General features: G+C 37.5%; 3 protein-coding genes across 6 annotated transcripts in view; 1 reads left to right on the forward strand and 2 right to left on the reverse strand.

Annotated features, from left to right (window-relative positions):
- The window catches only part of PNPLA8 (patatin-like phospholipase domain containing 8), a 54,446-nt gene extending 46,400 nt beyond the window's left edge, over nucleotides 1–8,046 (reverse strand). Inside the window, exons 1-3 of one of the 2 annotated variants that reach the window (XM_012720942.1) lie at nucleotides 7,969–8,046; nucleotides 3,368–3,452; nucleotides 3,079–3,242 (exon numbers count right to left, since the gene is read on the reverse strand). The gene's annotated coding sequence lies outside the window, so the exon portion shown is untranslated. Of the gene's footprint in view, nucleotides 1–3,078; nucleotides 3,285–3,367; nucleotides 3,453–7,968 lie in introns of both variants that reach the window. The other variant, XM_012720941.1, reaches the window with a different exon arrangement.
- THAP5 (THAP domain containing 5) lies at nucleotides 5,846–10,364 on the reverse strand. 2 transcript variants are annotated; one of them, XM_004676947.2, is made up of 3 exons: nucleotides 10,174–10,364; nucleotides 7,969–8,161; nucleotides 5,846–7,504 (listed from the first exon to the last, which is right to left on the reverse strand). In XM_004676947.2, the coding sequence occupies exons 1-3, from the start codon at nucleotides 10,251–10,253 to the stop codon at nucleotides 6,590–6,592; spliced, it is 1,188 nt and encodes a 395-aa protein (XP_004677004.1). In that variant the 5' UTR covers nucleotides 10,254–10,364; the 3' UTR covers nucleotides 5,846–6,589. The 2 variants fall into 2 exon arrangements, with proteins under 2 accessions (XP_004677004.1, XP_012576397.1); XM_012720943.1 differs by lacking the exon at nucleotides 10,174–10,364 and adding an exon at nucleotides 9,816–9,939.
- A 217-nt stretch (nucleotides 10,365–10,581) lies between these two features.
- DNAJB9 (DnaJ (Hsp40) homolog, subfamily B, member 9) lies at nucleotides 10,582–15,476 on the forward strand. Of its 2 annotated transcripts, none has more exons than XM_012720738.1 (3): nucleotides 10,582–10,651; nucleotides 12,435–12,661; nucleotides 13,535–15,476. In XM_012720738.1, the coding sequence occupies exons 2-3, from the start codon at nucleotides 12,445–12,447 to the stop codon at nucleotides 13,984–13,986; spliced, it is 669 nt and encodes a 222-aa protein (XP_012576192.1). In that variant the 5' UTR covers nucleotides 10,582–10,651; nucleotides 12,435–12,444; the 3' UTR covers nucleotides 13,987–15,476. The 2 variants fall into 2 exon arrangements, with proteins under 2 accessions (XP_012576192.1, XP_004677005.1); XM_004676948.2 differs by having other exon boundaries at nucleotides 10,584–10,773.
- Nucleotides 15,477–19,963: the final 4,487 nt, after the last annotated feature.

The following is a 19,963-nucleotide window of genomic DNA, read 5'->3' on the forward strand; positions in this document are numbered from 1 at the left end:
CGTCATCCCCAGTGTCTCCAAAGGTGAACTTAAGGTGGACAACACTGGCATCTCTTCTGGGACTGCAGTGCCCACTACCCTTATCCCCCAACCCACACACTGTCTCTGGATTTCTTCACTATCAGTTCATCTACTATGGACAGCAAGCAGATGCTCGCCTGGAGTTGACGACAGTGATTCCTATAGCTGGTCCTTGCTTATGAGGTATTTCAAAGCCAGTTCCAAGCCTGGCCCTGGCTGGCCCAGGCTGCTTGTGCCTCCACTGGGCAGTGGCACAGAGGTGAGCTACCAGCACTGCAAGCAAGTGACCCAGAAGCTGCTTTCTCAGAGTTGCTGGAGCTAGAGGCCGAACTGCCTATGCTCGCCATCACGGGACAGTTCTCGGGTAAGGAGGTCACACAGGCATCAAAGCCCAAGCATCCATAGTGCTGCAGTGTCTGTTTGGGCCAGCTGTAGGAACTCCTTGGGAAACTTCGATTGCAGAAATTTCAGTTGCTGCTGCTGCTTGGTGACTAGTGGGATCCATGCACACTCAATGTCTGATAACGTGTGATCATAGAGCAGGTTCAGGCCAATGCTGGACACTGTCATCACAGGTAGTTCCAGTAACCCTTCCTTAGCAGAACCTTTCTCTTGACTCTGAAGACAGTAATGCACACACACACACAGTAACTCAAACTCTTTCAACTTTAGTACAAAAGGAAAGGCTTCCTCTTCTTTTTCTCAAACTAGAAAGAGATTAAAGCATCCTATCAAGTCATGTGGAAGATCCAGGTGTACTTCTCTAACTGCTTTCTCCCCTGCAGCTTATCAGAGAGAAAAGCTTCTTTGGGGGAAATGCAGGAAGCACACTGGCCCTGAACTCCTTTGGAAGCTGCTCTTGCAGCAGTTGGCTGTGGCGCACCGGCAGTGCAAGACTCCACTTGAGTGTGGTAGGCCATGTAGGAGGGTCACTGCTGGCCTGGCTGCAGGTGTGGAAAGGTGCATGTTCCCTGAGGCAAGGCTGTGGACTGTGACCACGCTCTCCTCCTCCGAGTCTGTGCAACTTCACTCCCCATTTTTTTTTTTAAGATTTACTTTTACTTTTATTTATTTATGCAGAACAGGTAGATCCACTGAAATATACTGCTGAGGGGAACAGGAAGCAAGAAGGGAGAGGTCTGCTGCATCATGGAACGCATGCAGCAGTGGTTAGCAATAGCTTGATGGTGCTGAGACTTTAGCCCCTGAGCCACCAGGAGGCCCAGATTAACATATTACCAAAAGTAATTCAGATAAAGGAAAATTTAATAATAGTTAACCCAATTGTTTTTGTTATTGATGTTAGGTTATTTAAACACTTAGTTTAAAAGATACTTGTGAGCGACCTTAAGTACACTTCAAGTACCTTAGAAACTGTAAGTTCCATTTTCTATGGTGAAATGCTTATCACGTTTCCCTTTCCTGAACTTACACATTCAAACCTTCTAAATTGTAAGGCAAGGTTTCAGTAACAAAAACAACACTGTGTGACAATGCTTGAAAAAGGGACAAAACATAGACAGTCGTGGATGGGAAAGCACAGAGATGACAGCCGATAGCCTGGCTACAGACTCTGGGTTACAGCAAGGCGTGGCTGCCCCTAGGATGAGTGTGGGGAATACAAGGGTTCAAAGAAAAAAGAATGGGAGTTTTAAAGTAATGTCCATTTGATAGGATTTTCTAAAAGTCTCTATTATCTAGAAGGTCTGGGATTTATAGAGCAAGGGAATAAGTGGTAAGTTTTCTTGAAGCAAAGAACAGCAGGTCACCTTACTTACCCTTAAACTATGTTTATTCAGGTAACACTGGCTTACATCAATGTGTCTGCCTTGGACACACTGTATGTTTGCATACCACGCCCATCACCAGTGCCCCAATTTAATTTAATTAGACATGACCCACTGTTGGTGCATGTACCAAAGATGCTATTAACAACCTCAGCTTGGGAACAAAATCATTGAGCATTACTGAGGGAATATTCTTTGTCTTCGGGGTTTCTCTGAGAATATGAAGGAATACTTATTTAGCTGATTAGTTCCTACTACCATTAAACCTTTTAATCTCTTCAAAGATTGTATGTCACCCTATCCAGTACTGCATGGCTCTTATTTTCTCTGGGAGTAGAAAAATGGGTCAGTGGGTTATTAAGGAGAGAATGATGCTAGAATTTGTTACTAAAGGGGAGTATTATATAAAATGTCACATTTTACTTAGCTGCTACCCTGCCCTCTCACATCTCTTTTATGAAATAAATTGTACCTTCTCAAAGTTTTAGTGAAGGGGTATTATCTGCCTCCCACAAATTCTAGTTTACTGACTCCAAATGATTAACACTCACTGTAATTCCCCATTATAAATAACCTTTACTGAGGCTAACACTGAGTAGTCATTAACTATGAAATTTTTCATTTTTAAAGCTTTTAATTATTTTTTAAAAAAGACTAACTTATTTATATATACAAGCATTGGTGTTCAGGACAGAGGTGCGGGTGGTACAAGGATTCACCAGAGTGGGAAGCACAACAGGCAGATCGGCTGAAATACACTGTGGAGTAGAGCAAGGGGCTGCGCCAAGTGGGTCACTTCCCTGGTCAGGGATCAAACTCATGCTGCAGTGGCTGTGGATAGATTCATAGTGCTTTGCTTTAACCCCTTCCCCTACCAGGGAGGCTCCTACTTTTGAAAACTTTCCAACAGAGTAATAAACCAGATTATGCATCCGTCTCCATGGTGGAGTCTTCATTTATGCGTCTAATGTCCTATTCTCCAAACTTTCCACATGGTTTGGTTTTTGAGCATGATCTTAGGGTAATCACACATCTTACATGGCATCTGGCACTCTAAGAGGTACTGTTCCAGAGGATGTGGAAGCTGCCAAGCCAATTAAATGTTGTATTTGGAAGTGGCAGAATCATTTTCACTTTATCTTGTTAGTCACACAGCCCACCAGATTCAAAGAGGCAGAGAAATAAGCTATCTCTTGATGAGGGAGCAGCAGAGTTACACTGTAGAACAGCAAGATACTTTTTGTAGCCATATTTGTAAAATACAACCTACCTCAGGAATAATAGATGGTGTTAAAGTGGTCCATTGCAGTGTTATTCCAACAGCATATTTTAGAATAGGAGGTAGTCATCTGAATAGATTTCATGCCATTTGTACGGGAAGAGAATACAGTAGGTGATGATGAAAGTTCACCAATGACCATGGGAATGAGGTGGCTGAGGAGAGGTAGAAAAGTTCCTGGGAATAAAGCTGAGAAACTAAGCAGGCAGAAAGATTAAAATGGTTAAACAGACTCATCCTTGAAGTTTATGGCTCTTTATATAGCTGCCTTTTGTCCTACCTTTTTCTCTGTAGCATATTCCCTGAACAGTTGTGTACAAGTGTTTTACCCATCCACATTTCCAACAAATACAGTGCATATTAACCTAAAAGGCAAAAAAAATGTATTCAAACACCAAATTAGTTAGCAGAGTTGTCCAATTTAGCTAGAAAAAAATCAAATGCACTGAAATTGTAACTCAATACATAGCTGAATTTTAAAAAATTACAAATATGCAGATAAGGGGCTATCTGGTGGTGCAGTGATTAAAGTCTCAACATTACCAAGCTATCTCCAGCCACAGCAGTGTGATTTCTATCCCCAGCCAAGGAGCTGACCTACATGGCACAGCAGACCTCTCCTGTTTCACCCACTGCTCCCTTCAGGAGTGTATTTCAGATCTGCCTGTTCTGCTGTGCACTGTCTTTGGTAAAGCCTTTCACAGGGTCCCCACCTCCACCCCACACCTTGAACTTAGACCCCAATTCTTGTATGCAGAAATTTTAAAAATACAGAAAATTTGTTACTTAGATCAGGGCCACATATTTATATTGATGTCTTTCTAAATTTTACTTACCTAACTTCCTGACATGCAAACATAAAGTTACATAACTTTATCAAACTTTTTTTAGAATTATCTAGAATAAAGTATGAAATAGTCTGGGTTGGGATCAGCCTCACATAGCAAACATCAATTAATAGATGACATAGCAGTTACTGGTGGTAAATTACACTGTACATTGGAAACACAGAAAGTTTCCAGTATTATATTAAGATCTATACCTTACTTAATCATTCCCAAGGTTTTCAGTGTCAAGAACAAATATTTTGCTCAGAAGGCTCTTGATTTTAACTGGCAAAAACCAAGAAATCTGGTAGGCAAATTAGGAGTATTTCTCTAAACATTTATTGAGAGAACATTATACTGCCAAAGGATATAGAAAATAAAGAAAATTCTGCTTTTATAGAAATCATAGGTATTATGATATAAAAAGTCTAAGGTAAATGCTGTTATAGTGTTATGAAACAAAGTCCTGTATGATCAGAGAGAAAATAATTTCAACTAGAAAAAGGAATGAAATTCTACCAAAATTAATATGCAAATTTGACAGATTGGTTGCATCTAAGGAATATAAGAAGACATGTGTGTCATGAATACAAGATAAACAGAATCACAGGTTCATGTATATGATAGTAATAAATTTGGCTTTTATTCCATTTGTACTGGAGAATTATTACAGAATTTTGAGTTAGGAGAATCAAATGCAGGTGGATGATGCAGTTAGATCTGTATTTTAGGTAAACAGTTGGCAGCAGAGTTCAGTATGTCATGGAAGTAGAGACTGAATATATTGGCAAGATTAATTAAAAGCTCCTGTAATAATCCAAATAAGAAACACAGTTGGCTAGAACCTCAAATAAAATTCAGAGGTAAGCTGGTTTACACTGAAAACATTCCGAACTGAATACAGACAGCCCAAACAATACCTTACTTTTAATATGTTAAATTTAAAGTAAAACTAATATAATTATTCCTAAGAAAACTGTAATTTTAAAGAAAAAACTATGATATAAAGAGCAAAAAATAAGTTAAAACACATTGACATTTTTACTGTATTATTTATTTTAAATAAGTTTTAGCAAAAATCAAATGGGAATATTTAAAAATATCATATTAACTATCAATTATTGGTACTTAATTTATGCAACATTTTTAGGTTTTGGCCTCATAGTGTCTCCATGATTAGAGGTAAAGATACTTCTCATCAATTTTTTATAACTAGCTGATATTTACATAACAGGAATTAATTTATTAGCCTGTAAACTAAATGAAATATAGCCAAAAATAACAACCAGTCATTTACAAAACAATTAGTACACTATTTGTGATGCAGTCAACTAATATTTATTGAGTACCTATTTTCCAGAATCAAAAACGTGTTTCCTTACAAAATTCTCTAAACCTTTCTTCTAGCTAGTACTAGCAACTTGTATGATGTATGAGAAAAACTAAGAATCAGACTGATAGGATCTGGCTTAATAGCATAAACATTAGCATATTTAATTATATTGATCACCTATGTGCCATCACCATAGTCCAGTGCATTTCCCTCCTCCCACTGTTTTTGATCCCATTCCCCACTCCACCCCTTATTGATGGTCAATTTTAAAGGATCATCTATTTTGTACATTTCTGTTGCTACAGTAAGTTTTTGCTTTCATCTCTCTTTTTCTTAAATTTGTATGACTATAATCTCTCCTTTTATTTATTTCACCATCAATTCTCTTTCTTATTTATCTCCCTAAGGTCATCAACATATCTCTAATTTCTTGTTTATGAAATTTAATAAAATATATACTAAGTGGGACGGTAGTATAAGTTTATCATCCTGGAATTTTAAAATGACACACATTTTTAAAAGATATACCTAGTAAATAGATACAAATTATTTCTAAAATATAATTATATGTTTAAAAAGATCAAGTCATTCAAATTTTTGATTTATAAATATAACCTTAAATACAGGATAATCAGAGGCTTAAATGACTATGGTGGTTAGTCACAAATAAAGTATTGAAATATACGTTCTTTCACGTTTAGAGTACCTTTGCTAATAACTGAGTTAATAGGTGGTTATTTTAGTTCAGCTGGAATTATAAAAGGAGTATTTTACTTTAAATTATAGGTAACTATAGCCAAGTCAAACAACATAGAATTCAATAAATATTGAAGACGATCCAATAGTTAATTGTATAAAAATCAAGTTCACATCCGATTTTATATAAGTGCAGGTTACCTTACAGGAAAGTTCTATTAAAAGTATCTTACTAGAAAAAGAAAGAACTGTTAAAAAAATACATTAGAGATAGAGTAAACTGTCCTAATTTTATAGAGGCTGAGTTTCAATCTTGATAATCTGCGCAAGTCATCTGCCAAAGGTAGAAACAGGTCTGATTCCTGGGGCCTTTTACTTTTCTGGGCTTTTTTTTACCTGTTCTCCATTTTATGACTAATCCTACTGTTTGTTATGTTTTAACTTTAATTTGCAAAATTATGAAGTAATGACATGTTCTCTCTATTGCTCAACAACTACTTTTTTCAAAGAAATAAACACTTTAAGAACAGGATGTATTAGAGCATCTTAGTTTCACTAAGATTAACACTTTATACAAGAGAAAGTTCACTTTATACATATTTGGTTTTACTACAAATGCTTATATAGTCACAGCTTTAAAATTTTGTTAGATCATAGTAACTTCGTATGTTGTGAAGTGATTTTCTACAATCTTGACATTTTCTTCAGATAGCCAATTTTCCTGTTTTAGCTGTCTTATTAATGCTTCTAAAGACTTCAGCCTTCCTAGAGTTTGTTGCTCTTGTAGCTCAAGAAGAGTTATCTTTGAATGTAGTTTAGAGACTTTCTGCCAAAGATGTTCCTTATTTATGTCTTGTCTGCAGTACGAGTGTTCAATTTGTAAAACTTCAGTCTCGTAGTCTACATCCTTATATAAGGAGTCTTCATTGTCTGTGTCTTCTATTTCCACAGTTTCTTTTTGAGCAGGTAGGAAAGAATTAACTGTAGGTTTGGGATTCTCTGTGGGTACAAAAATGGCAATAACAGATTCTTTATTTGTGTTTATTTCTTCAACTTTTTGAGCAATTGTGCTGAGTAAGTATGGGTTTTCCTGCACTGACTTAATTTCTGTTGAATTATTTATAAAGTTTGGATTAGCAAGATGATTGCTAGCTATTTCAAGCACTTCTTGGTTTTCCAAAGACTGGTGAATACCTTCTTCATTTGAAGTTGTCAAAGTAATAGCTGTAGATTTTGGAATCTCAAGCGATCTGTGAAAACCACCTTTACATATGTTTTGATTAACTGATGTTGCCAAGGTTGATTCTGGCTTTCTGGAATCATGCTTAAGTGGATTAAAACTTAAAATATTATTTTGTATACTTATTGTTTCTGGAGCTGATGACTTCACCAAGAAAGATGAATTAAGTAATTCTGCATGTTCAGGAAGGGCATCTGTGATAACTGTATTTTTCTTTGGCTCATTTGATACATATACTTCTTCTGACTTGGCTTTTAGGCAAACTTGTTTTTCTTCTTCTAATTTTTTCCTTGGAGATTTTTTTTTGGAAGGGTCTTTTTCCTAGAAAATATTATTTTCAAATTCTAAAAATGATATCCTTAATGGATCTATTGTTTTATTAATTAGTGCTATTTATTTATAACTTTGAGCAGCATTAAGGACAAGCAAACTTACTGAATTAAAGAAAAAGTTGTGTGTAACAACTGAAATATAAAGTGTTTTTCAAAAAGCATTAGTAAATTCATTAGATGATGGGAACACCTCACATTTAAAAAGACCAGTAAAAAGTCCTAGATCATTAACTTATGTTAATAACCTTGTAATTTTTGTGTTATCTTTTGTTCCTCATAAACTATGTTCTCAACAGTTGATATTTTTAAAAATCATCTCAGTTTTAGGAAAAGTACAAACTAGTTCTCTTTTTTTCTCTGTTGTCCCAGCAATTTCTCTCTCCACTCCCTCCACCTGATCACTTGCCCCCTGCTTAGCTTCATTCCCCCTCCCCTACTCCCTGCCTCCAATACCTGATTGTCTTCAGGTAAAGAAAATATTGTTGGAATTGCAGTTTGTTTCAAATATCGAATACCCCATCTGATGTCAAGAGAATCAGGAGTAAAATGGTCACTACACAGGAACTGGTATTTACTGGGAACCCATGAATCTCGTTTCATGTTCTTTAGCCATTTTTCAAGTCTTTCTTTGTCATGTAGAGGAAACCTGAAATTAAAAAAAAAAGAAAACAACCTATGCTATATATTTAAAAAAGCAAGGTATCATTATGACTACTGCTAGTCATTTCTTCAGTTAAGATGACTAAGATGTAAGAGTATAGCCAAGACTTTGGTATGAGAACCATGGCTTGTAAAACAAAACTCAGTCCTTTCAAGCAAAATGTAGGAACACATACTTTATATGGGTTTTTCCTAAACTTACAATAACCTGGATCAATGTGTCTTATATGCAAAATTGGGCTAAAGCAGAATTTGACAGAAAACTTTGTACCAGTCTAAACAGGCTTGGATTAAAACATATTAAAGAACAGTTAACAGTGATTTATTTCTTTTGATGGCTCTATAAGGATACAGTTCAAGACACATTAAATAATGTCCTATTAAAGAAAACAGTAACAAAGTTAGAAGGAGAAAGACAAATGCTGTATGATTTCACTAGTGTGGAACTGAGACAACAAAGTGAAGGAATGACAAAACTAAACCAAAACAAAGTCTGGAAATAAGATTGCGGAATTGAGGTTACTAGAAGGGAGAGAGGAAGGTGGAATGAGGATTGGGGTGGGAACAAGGGGATAGGAGGCCTGATGATCTAAGGTACAGGTCTATGGGTGCTTGGGTGGTAGGCATGGTGTGGAGACAAGTAAGTCAGGTGGTGTGAACCTATTCCCCTAAATCATATGTGGTGTTGTAAACCAATGTTGCCTCAATAAAAAAGAGAGAAAAAATTGTAATGATGTAAGGTTTCTCCAACAAAAATCTGTTATATATGCCTTCATCCCAACCACTTAATTTATGCTTTGTAGTAACATGATTCTTCTTTAAATATTGATAACTTTGTAAGACACTAGCAGAAAAGTCTGTTACTTTGAAAGAAATATTTTTAAACTCTGATATCCTTGTATAGAAAAAGATGATCTACTTTTTAAAGGTTCTTGCGGTAGACACCTACTCATACAAAAAATTTTAACTTTGTACATATTGATAGCTTAGTTAAGTATGACAGTCACAACCTGAACAGGCATTTAAAGGTGAAAATAGATTTTCAGAGACCTGAACTTTGCTAGCCATGGTTAAGTTTATAATTTTTCTGTTACATCTTAAACAGAGGTCTAAATTAAAATAGCTTCACACAATAACTAATGAAAATTCAAAGAGACAACTAAATTAGAGCTAAATGAACTATTTTTAAATGCAAGAAAAAGGGAAAGACTTTTAAAATGCTATTTTCATATATACTTCTTTACACTCTTTAATGTGAATCAGGTATTATGACCATCTCCACTGCAAATGACAGGTCGGCACCCAGAGTTTAATTTGTCGGTGGTTGAGTTACAAAGTAGTGGAGCTGGGATCTGACTGAACCTGTAAGTCTGGTTGGAGCCTGGAATCTTTAGGACTACACAGTATTGGTTCCCTGTTCTTCTGGGTAAGTACTGTGGTTTTATAAATAGTGGGGGCACTAGAATTCGCAATACTAAAACCCTGCCCTCCGTACAAAAACTGTGCAGTGCTTAGGCAGGAGATGGGTTATCATTCTGGCTCTGCCATAGAATGTTCGCGGTCAGTGACTTAATGTTTCTGAAAGGCCGCCGTTTCCCTCAGGAGAAAATGGAATCAAAAACAACACAGAAGAGTTTTACCTTCGAGTTAACCCAGTCTTTCGTCTGATTTGCTGTACCGTCCACGGCTGGGTGGTAACGTCGTTGAATGAAATGAGGACAGGTCAGGTGGGGAAACGCAAACACCATCACCCAGCAAACCCGACTGTTTAAAGTGCGCTGTTAACACCCAGCCAGGCCCCCAAGCCTGGTCCGCAGTCCAGCGCCCTCGCTCAGTCGGGGCATTTCCAGAGAAGCTCAGTCAAGCCTTTGTGCCCTCCTCCCGCGAGGTGACCACCAAGCCCGGCGAGCTGAGCACGTACTTTCAGAGCAAGTAAGAGACACCCTAAAGCCACAAGCCCAACGGAAAGTCTGACACTGATGTTCTGCGGCAACTTACGGGTAAAAGCTCAGCTTCCGGTCTTTATTGTTTCGCCCCCGGCGGTTCTTACAGCAAATCGCAGCGCAATAGCGGGGCATCGCTCCGACGCGTCGCCGCGAGATCCCGGCGGGCTAAGGGGCTCCGGCGAGCCCCCCTGGCTGAGGCGGGTACGCGGTTTCTGGCAGCCGGAGTCACCGCGCCTGCGCCGGGGTCGGGCCAGCGTTTGATCGACGCCACCTTCCACTCACTTCCGCCAGGCGGGGGCTCAGCGCCATCCTTCCGGCGGATTGGAACCGGAAGTGATGTAGAGTCTGAGCGGCAACAACAGTTTTCCACGTGCGCGTAGGGCGCCAGGGTCAGGTGGGGCCGCGGGAGCCAATAGGAGAGCGTTTCGTGTAGGTCTTCTTCTGAGGTGGCCGCGCCTGCAGCTGCCTCCCGCCAGTAGGGAGCGGGCCGAGAGGGAACGCGGCGGCAGCGGCGGCCGGAGGAGTTCGAGGTCTGTGTGCCAGCGGTGGTGGGGCGCGCGCCGGCTCCGGAGCCCGCGGAGGCCGGAGTGAGGAGCCCGTCGTCCACCTTGTCGGCGCCTCGCCTCTGTGGAGGAACCGCAGCAGCTGGCGGGTGCGGACTGGGGACGAAGCCGGGGTCGCGGGGTGCAGTTCGCGCATTCCCGGGGCCTTGGCCAGTCTTTATGGGCTGACTTGGCCTCGGCGGCCATACGATGGCCGCAAAGGCTTCGGGCTGCTGGGTGTTCCTGAGAGGAACAGGGAAAAGGAGGTGGCCGAACCTCACGATTGTGTTTTGGGTTGTTCCGCTGGCGACTTTTCGGGAAGGCGCCTTCCTGGGCTGGACCCCGGGCCGCGGCAGCCGCCACGGCGGAGCCTGCACTGTCAGGGCGTGTGTCAGCGACCGTGTCTGAGGATGAGGGCCGGACGGTCCGATCCAGCCGTCCACTGACTGGGACAGCAGGGCCCTGGCTGCCGTGGAGAGAAGTCGGTATAAAACAAAAGTTAGCCAATTAAATCTGTTTTGTCTTTTTCAAATCTGCAAAAAAGTGTCAGATGTTCAACTTGAAACTGCGGGATAACGTTGAGCAAGCCAGTGAGAGGCCTCCCAGTCAGGTTTAGACCCGCCCTTTGACTAGGGGACAGCCTGCTGTCGCGGTACACTCTGGGTTTGTGTTCTTTAAACCAGGAGCTTGCACTTGATCCTTGGTACCCGTGACTGTGAGTAACTGTGGAAAGATGAAAGCCACCTACTAATTACGCTCTGGAAGGGCCACAGGAGAGGAAGGCAGACAGTTTCCACAAACCAGAGTGTCTTTCGTCAGCCTTGTTATGTCATCATAGGGTATTAGGGACTCCTGTGGCATAGTGCTCATGAAACAGGAGGGCTTCTTGAGCTCAACTCTTGAAATCTGTGCTATTAAGAATTCTAAGTTAAAACTTCTTAAGTTAGGGACATATTTTAACGGCTACTGAGGAGTTTGAAAATAAGAATTTATCTTAAGTATAGACCATGATAGTTCATCTTTTTCGCAGCCTTGGGAGAAATCACAATTTCTGTTACTTAAGAGTTTTAGACGACTTATTTACTCGTGCTTTTTTGGTTAAATATTGAGCTCTTTGAAAATTACAGTCTGCTGTATTATTTGTGTTATTGATAGTTGCAATCCATAACTCACAAAGCTGAAATGAAAGCTGAACATGCTATTTTCTTAAAAAGGGAATAAACCAGTAATATATTGGGCTACTAAATTTAACTTTTTTTTCCGCCAAAGTTACATTTTTTAAACCCCTTTCAAATATAAATTATTTTTTTTGCATCTTTGTTCATCAGAGATATTAGTCTGTCATTTTCTTTTTTATTTTTTTTTATTTTATAACAGTTTATTTTTACATCATTTTGTACATTTTTCCCTCCCATCTCAATTGTAACCCCCGCGGGTCAAATATAAATTCTTTACAGGGAGAATGAACTCCTTTAAAAAAATGGGATTTTTCACTTTTTTTTTAATGGTTGATGCTTACATATTAGTCTCCAGTAAAAATCAGTTATTGAATATTGTCTATTCTGTGGATAGTGAGAGTACCCATGGAAAGGCAAGGCCAAAAACAGTTTTTCACTAGGGGTAAGACCAATTAGAGGTAGTAAAGCTAAAATAGGTGAAATAACCTGGGTGCAGGTACTAGACATGACATGCTGAACATTTTGATACTACATTAAATATATCTTGTGTTATTTAGTTTCATGAGTAAAGCTTTTTTTCTTTTTTCTTTCAGGATATTAGAAATGGCTACTCCTCAATCAGTTTTTATCTTTGCGATCTGCATTTTAATGATAACAGAATTAATTTTGGCCTCAAAAAGTTACTATGATATCTTAGGTGTGCCAAAATCAGCATCAGAGCGCCAAATCAAGAAGGCCTTTCACAAGTTGGCTATGAAATACCATCCTGACAAAAATAAGAGCCCTGATGCTGAAGCAAAATTCAGAGAGATTGCAGAAGGTAAGTAAATGACTCTGAGGTCTCACAGGCATTAACTAGTAAAGGAAAAATGATAATTAAGATGTGTGTATTGGAAGGTTTTGTGAAGATGAGGAGTGTGAGAGCTACATTTAAATACAGTGAGATTCTCTGCAACATAACAGATGGCACAAATATCAAAATGTTGAAAGCACTTTTTTTTTATTATTTATAAAACCACTTACTGTTTTTAAGTGAAAAGGAGTTTTAGGTGCATAAATTTATGAACTAACATAAAATAGCTTTTTACTAAGTGTTGAGATTAAATATATTAACTGTAAAAAAATTAAGGTAAACTGTAAAATAACTTTTTCCCCCTTCCACTTGATCAACATTTCACACATTTGTCTTTAATGGAAAAACAAAACAAATTTTGACTTTAGACTAGCTGTAAAGCAAATTGCAGCTCCTGAGCATTCAAGTCATTGATGATGAGTATAGGTAACTGAGTGGGGAGCTGGAATTAAGTATTTACTTTTAATTAATAAGGAAGTGAAAAATCTGAATTCTTCCTATTGGTTATATTTGACAGTTACTTTCCTTAATGCATGCAGTGGTTTTACACAAATAATGTGAAGAATAACTTGCACATATTTGTAGTAATGTGGCATTCATTTAATACATTTATTGGACCAAGTATTGTTAACTGTTTATAGTCAGTAAGCTGAAAATCCCTGCCTTTTGTAACTTCTTTCATTTTAATTTTATTCTTATGGTTATATTGTTTTGGTAGTACTTGTGATGTGTGATCCTTCCCTTAAATAGAGGATTGAATTCCCTTGCTTAAATAGGTTTACATTTCTGTAATTTTTATTAATTTTCCTTCAGTTACTGAAGTATGTTTATTTTTTTCAGCATATGAAACACTCTCAGATGCTAACAGGCGAAAAGAATATGATACCCTTGGACATAGTGCTTTTACTAATGGCAAAGGACAAAGAGGTAGTGGAAGTTCTTTTGAGCAGTCATTTAACTTCAATTTTGATGACTTGTTTAAAGACTTTGGTTTTTTTGGTCAAAACCAAAACACTCGGTCTAAGAAGCATTTTGAAAATCATTTCCAAACACGCCAGGATGGTTCCAGTAGACAAAGGCATCATTTCCAGGACTTCTCTTTTGGAGGTGGACTATTTGATGACATGTTTGAAGATATGGAAAAAATGTTTTCTTTCAGTGGTTTTGACACCACCAATCGGCACACAGTACAGACTGAAAATAGATTCCACGGATCTAGCAAGCACTGTAGGACTGTCACTCAAAGAAGAGGAAATATGGTTACTACATACACTGACTGTTCAGGACAGTAGTTTGTTCTATTTTGGTCCTCACTAAACTCAACTCGTTGGCTCTTCCTCAATATCTTTGATGCAAAACCATTTTCTGTGAACTATTTTGATAAGTGCATGATTTCTTTTAACTTGATGTAGCTATTAAATATAAATTGTTTTTGACAAATTTAGCAACATTCAGCTAGTAGAGAAATAGCTAAATATTAATTTTCCTGATTAGGAAAGGTTCTTTTTAAGAAAAAGATAAAATTCTTCCTGGTCTTTTTCTTTCCCTGCCCTTGGGCATCTTAACATGGCCAGTTTTAATACCAAGAAAAGATTGAGTTTGCCTGATAAATATTTAAAGATTAAACTTTAAGAGTTGTGGTAGATTTAAATTGTGTGAACTTGAATGATTTTTGCAGTGAACTGTTGCTAATTTAAAATTGCATGCTCTGTAGCATCTCTAATATGGGTTGCTAAATGTACCCGAGACTATAATTGGGTTGTTCAGCAAAGGATAGCAGTATCTTGGTTCATTTCCACTGAAAGCTTTAGGAAGGCATGGCTTAATAGTCACTAGAGACTTAACTTCTTTTTTAGCGTTGGGGTACAGGAAATGATTGTAAAGCTTATATAGACATGTAGGATGAAGGAAAGTTGAAAATTCATGAAATATTGCCAAGAGATTGTTACGTTTGGTCCCTACCTAATGATTTTGTAGTGTTCAAGTCATAGCTACTCTACATATCTTTTACATTTCTTTCTTAGTTGTTGGCGCTCGAAGTCTTAATAGGAATTTATATATTTTGTGTGTGTGGTTCCTCTTCTCTGCACTCACCTTTATCTAGAAATTGACTAATACCTCATTCTGTTTGTAAAAACAGCCAGTAATTTCTGTGCAACCTTATTATGTGCAATATTTTTAAATTCTAAGAAATGTGTGCTTTTGTTTTCAGATGTTCTGATTTCTTTTGTTCCGCACTTTTCCATGTTATACTCCATATGAGTATTAATCCTATGGATACATATTAAAACTAGTAAATGTCTCATACAATATTGTGTGTGAGTGAGAGAAATATACTATTTACAATGTAATGTTCTCTGTTGTCATTTTATTCTTAAACTTTACTCTGCAATTCTAGAGGTATATGGGGTATGTGTAAGCAGTGGCTGCCTTATACTGAACATAGACCATATTTGAGAAGTTGCTTTTGACTAATGTGAAGCCCTGATATGACCTTGTTTGGTTGCCATTTGGTAATTTTTCTTCCTTTCATATCCTCATAAATTTTGGTAATTATAATTTAGTTTATTTACTTGCTAAGATAAGAGCAAGTTTTCTTGCCACCTTGCCATCTTTTCTCTGTTCATAAAAGACTTAGCACACAGCTGTTTTTATTATTACCTTTAATTTGAAAACTTTGAAGAAAATGAATATTTTATTTATGTAACTTCATTATTTCCTGGAGGTTATACCTACTTCTTTTGTTTGATACCTTCAGTTTTTATCTGAGGATGATCTGTAGTCTTAATAATAAATGAGGCAAAAAGAAGTCCTATCTTAAAATCAGGAATAACTTTTAGCATTATTTTAATGTTGTTAGCATCTCCCCTTTTTTTCTCCATAACCTGATTATTGTGTTGTTGTGTTTTTTTTTTCTATTCACCATTTATTTGACTCCTTTTTTTAAAATCTCCCTTTTGACTTTTTTGCTGTAAGTTCTGCAAGAAGAAATGAGCTTTGAAGCATATATATTTAAAATACAAATTGAAAGTCAAGAAAAATATTTAATATACAAGTTGTTTAGTTTGATACATAAAATAACTGGACATGAAATCAGTAATCATGAACTTAAAAAAACGTATATTCCCTTATTTCTGAAGTTTATTTTTTGTTAGCACAATGGAAGGATTTCTTTCTTTACAAATCACCAAGTTGGGCAGCTTCCTTTTTAAAAATTTACTTTTTTTTTTTTTTTTTAAAGATTTATTTATTTATTTGTGCATACAGAACTGGGGTACAGGCCAGAGGCTCAGGGGCGGTGAGAGGCTTCACCAGAGACAGAGTGGGGAGCAGAACAGGCAGATCGACGAAGTACACTGCTGAGGGGAGCAGCGGGCGGGTCAGGAGAGGTCTGGCTCGCCATGTGGTCTCCTCCGGGGCAGGCGGGAATCGAACTCATGCGGAAGTGGCTTCAGATTCTCAGTGCTGCGCTTTAACCCGCTGCACCACCAGGGAGGACCCTAAAAATTTACTTTTTAACTGAGATAACATTGCATCATAGGTTTTAGGTGTGCATCAAAAATCAACATATATGAATACTACATTAAGTTCACTCAATGTCCACTTCTACCCTCCATCATATAATGGTCTGATTTACTTGTATCCATTTTCTCTTCTGTTAACTACAAATTAGTATTATGGTCTAAGAGTTTGTTTAATATTTAGTTTGTCTGTTTTTTCTGTATATCACATGAGTGAAATTATATGGTATTTGTCTGCCATTTCATGAAATATGCCAATATCCATGGTGCAAATTACAAGATTTCATCTTTTGTACAACAGAGTGGTGGTATTCCATTGTGTAGGTATGCCACATCTTTATCTGTTTGTAGATGGGCAGTTAGGTTAGCTTTTGTAAATAGTCTGCATTGAGCATGGGGGTGCATATATCTTCAAATTAGTCCTTTTGTCATAAGTGGAGTAACTGGATCACATGAAATTTCTTTTTAAAATTATTTTGGGAGTCAATGACTGCTTTCCATAAGGACCACCAATTTGCATTACCCACCAATAGTGTATAATAGTTTCTTTCTCTTCCATCTTCTCCAACACTTTTCTTCTTTTTTTTTTTATAATAACCATTTTCACAATTATAGGATTTATTGTTCTGATTTGCATTTCCCTGAGAAGAAAGAGATGAACATCTTTTCATGTACCTATTAGCCATCTGTATGTCTTCTTTGTAGAAGGGTCTATTTGGATATGGCCATTTTTTAATTGGGTTATTTATTTTGTTGTTGAACTTCTTTGATATTTTAACCCCTTGTTGGGTAGATAAAAGTCTCATTAAGTTAGGTGTCTTCATCCTGATAAAATTTCTTTCACTATACAGAATATTTTTTGACTTTTGTATTTTATCTTTCACAATAGGTTATATAATCAATTGATTCTAAGTAGATAGCTTTTTTTTTTTAAAGGTTTATTATGCATTCAGAACTGGAGTACAGCCAGAGGTGCAGGGGAGGTGAGAGGATTCACCAGAGACAGAGTGAGGAGCACAACAGGCCAACTAATGAAGTACACTGCTGAGTGAGCAGCAGGCTGGTCAGGAGAGGTCTCCTCGCCATGTAGATCACCTGGGCAGGGATCAAACTCATGCTGAAGTGGCTTTAGCTTCTTAGTGCTGTGCTTTAACCCGTTGCGCCACCAGGGAGGGCTCAGCTGTTTCATTTTTTTTTTTTAAAGATTTATTTATTTCTGCATACAGAATTGGGGTACAGGCTAGAGGCTCAGGGGCGGTGAGAGGCTTAACCAGAGACAGAGTGGGGAACAGAACAGGCAGATCGACGAAGTACACTGCTGAGGGGAGCAGCGAGCCGGTCAGGAGAGGTCTGCCACACCATGTGGTCACCTCCGGGGCAGGCGGGAATTGAACTCATGCGGAAGCGGCTTTAGATTCTCAGTGCTGTGCTTTAACCCGCTGCGCCACCAGGGAGGGCCAGCTGTTTCATTTTTAATAAAAATGAAAAAGGCAGTATTTAAAACAAATCTGATAACAGATTTAAGCATGTTATTTCAAATTTTAATTACAACCTCCAGAAAATCGACAATGCACTGCTAACAACCTTTGAGGAGTGGAATTGGGAGGCAGGCAAAACATACTTTGCATTTTATATTAACCTATAATGTTTGAATTGCTGTTTATGAATGCATTTTGTCCTACATTTGTATATTTTTGAAGAAAAAAACCTGGCCTATTGATTAGATGCTTGGAACTAGCAGAGAACCCCTAAATTTATTGAAGCAATAAGTAGCTTATTATCTGATAAGGAATGCAGAAGTCAGGCAGCTCCTGGACTGGTATGCCAGGAATCTGTCCTTGTCTCTGATTTCTGTGGTGGATTTGTCTGGATGGCTGATACCAGAAATGAAACCTTTTCAACAATGTCCTCAAAACCTTTCCATCTTATATTCTGGCCAGAAATGTCCTATGCTTTTATATGTCCATGCCCAACCCAATCTCTAACAAGGGGAATATGGCTGCCATGATTGTTTTAGAGCAGTCAAGACTACTCATAACCTCAGAGAAACTTTGTAGTGTGATCAACAAAACAGCTGTTTTTGAAATGAGTGTTGTTGCGACGGGCAAGTTTTTTTTCCTCCCAGAAGTGTGCCCAGTGCCACACTATGGAAAAAGGAGGCAAGCACAAAGTTAGGCCAGATCTCAAAGATGTGGGTGAAAGACAGGTCAGGTACACAGATGCCAACAAGAACTAAAGCATCATCTAGAAAGAGGACACACTGATGGGAGTATTTGGAAAATCCTAAGTAGTACAACCAGGAACAAAAATGATCCTCTGTTGGCATTAAGAAGTCAGAAAGGGCAGAGTTGATAATTACTTCAAAGTAGTTGCTAATGAGTAGCAGTTTGCAGTGTCTTTATTACAAAATAGAAATACTTCGTTTTTTATATGCACCATATTTGAATTGAGCTCAAACACCGAATTTCAGATCATGAATGACTCGCAGAATTTTTTTGATAGTCTTGATTTAAATAAGATTGGCTTGTGGATAAATGAATATGATTTGCTTTTTGAATTTTGATAGTAATTATAGTTTAGCAAGTATAGTCAGTCTCCCCATCTAAAATATAATTGGACTTGATTAGCAATTTTTAACTTTTCACAGAGATGTGAATGTCATGTCAAAACCTGTAGGAAACTGGTTTTATGTTTAGATTTATGTAACCAGTTCTACTAATACATTTAAATACCGAGAAAACCCCTTCGCTGTCTCATAGTCCAGAGCAAGAATCATTTGTGTTTCAAATGGTATTTCTTAGCCTGGTAAGTACTAATTTCACTGTGCTAATTTAATTAAAATTCCCTGTATCTAAAATGTTGCCGTTTGCTTTAGTGTGATAATATACATACAACTATATACTTTAGGCACTTTATTGTGATAATATATATACACCTATATATCTATATATTTCTCACATCTTACAGATGATCTTTAAGCTTAGGAATTTTCAAACTTCAATATGAAAGAGATAGTAACAAATTTTGCCTGTGAATGCTTTACGTCAGACTAAAATATTACTCAGGGATGTCTTTTAAACAGCTTTTCAAAAACATAATATCTACCGAACTACCATGTATGTAAGTGCTTTTGCTAACTCATTAACAGAGGAGATATGCCATCAGTACAAGTTTGTAAATCATGTGATTTGAAGGCCTAAGAAAATTAAAACAAAATCACAGGTTAAACAAAACAAAACAAAAATCCCGAAAAACTCATGGTTTTCTGGAAAAGTGTTAATATCTGAAAACAAAAAAAAAAGTGGTAGAGAAAATAGAAGGAAGAAATGTCTACATTATATTACAAATAGCTGAATATTAAAATACTTAAGTGGACTTTAAGTTTTTGCTTCTTTTATGATTTATTCTTTTTCAGAGATTGTTTTAAAGAAGTCCTTGGTATCTCTGAATGAGAACGGAGTTTCTGAGGACCTTATCTCATCTTCAGTACTGTGGAAACTTGACATTGGTAGCTTTAATAGTTATGGTTTTAACTCTTTGGGATGGACACCAAAATATAATAATTTGTGGTTTTTCTGAGGTGCAAAATTGAATTGCAAGCCCTGCTAGATCATATTTCAGGATGTGGTCATTAGGCCTAACTATTCAATATCTACACTATCAAAGTATTTTGGAATGATTGGTATCTATCATGTGGGCAGTTTAATAGGGAAACTACTTGGTAAGTTTTTTGTTTTTTTTTTTTTTT

This window comes from Condylura cristata, unplaced genomic scaffold (assembly GCF_000260355.1).
Source record: "Condylura cristata isolate star-nosed mole 26May11 unplaced genomic scaffold, ConCri1.0 scaffold00005, whole genome shotgun sequence".
NCBI lineage: Eukaryota > Metazoa > Chordata > Mammalia > Eulipotyphla > Talpidae > Condylura > Condylura cristata.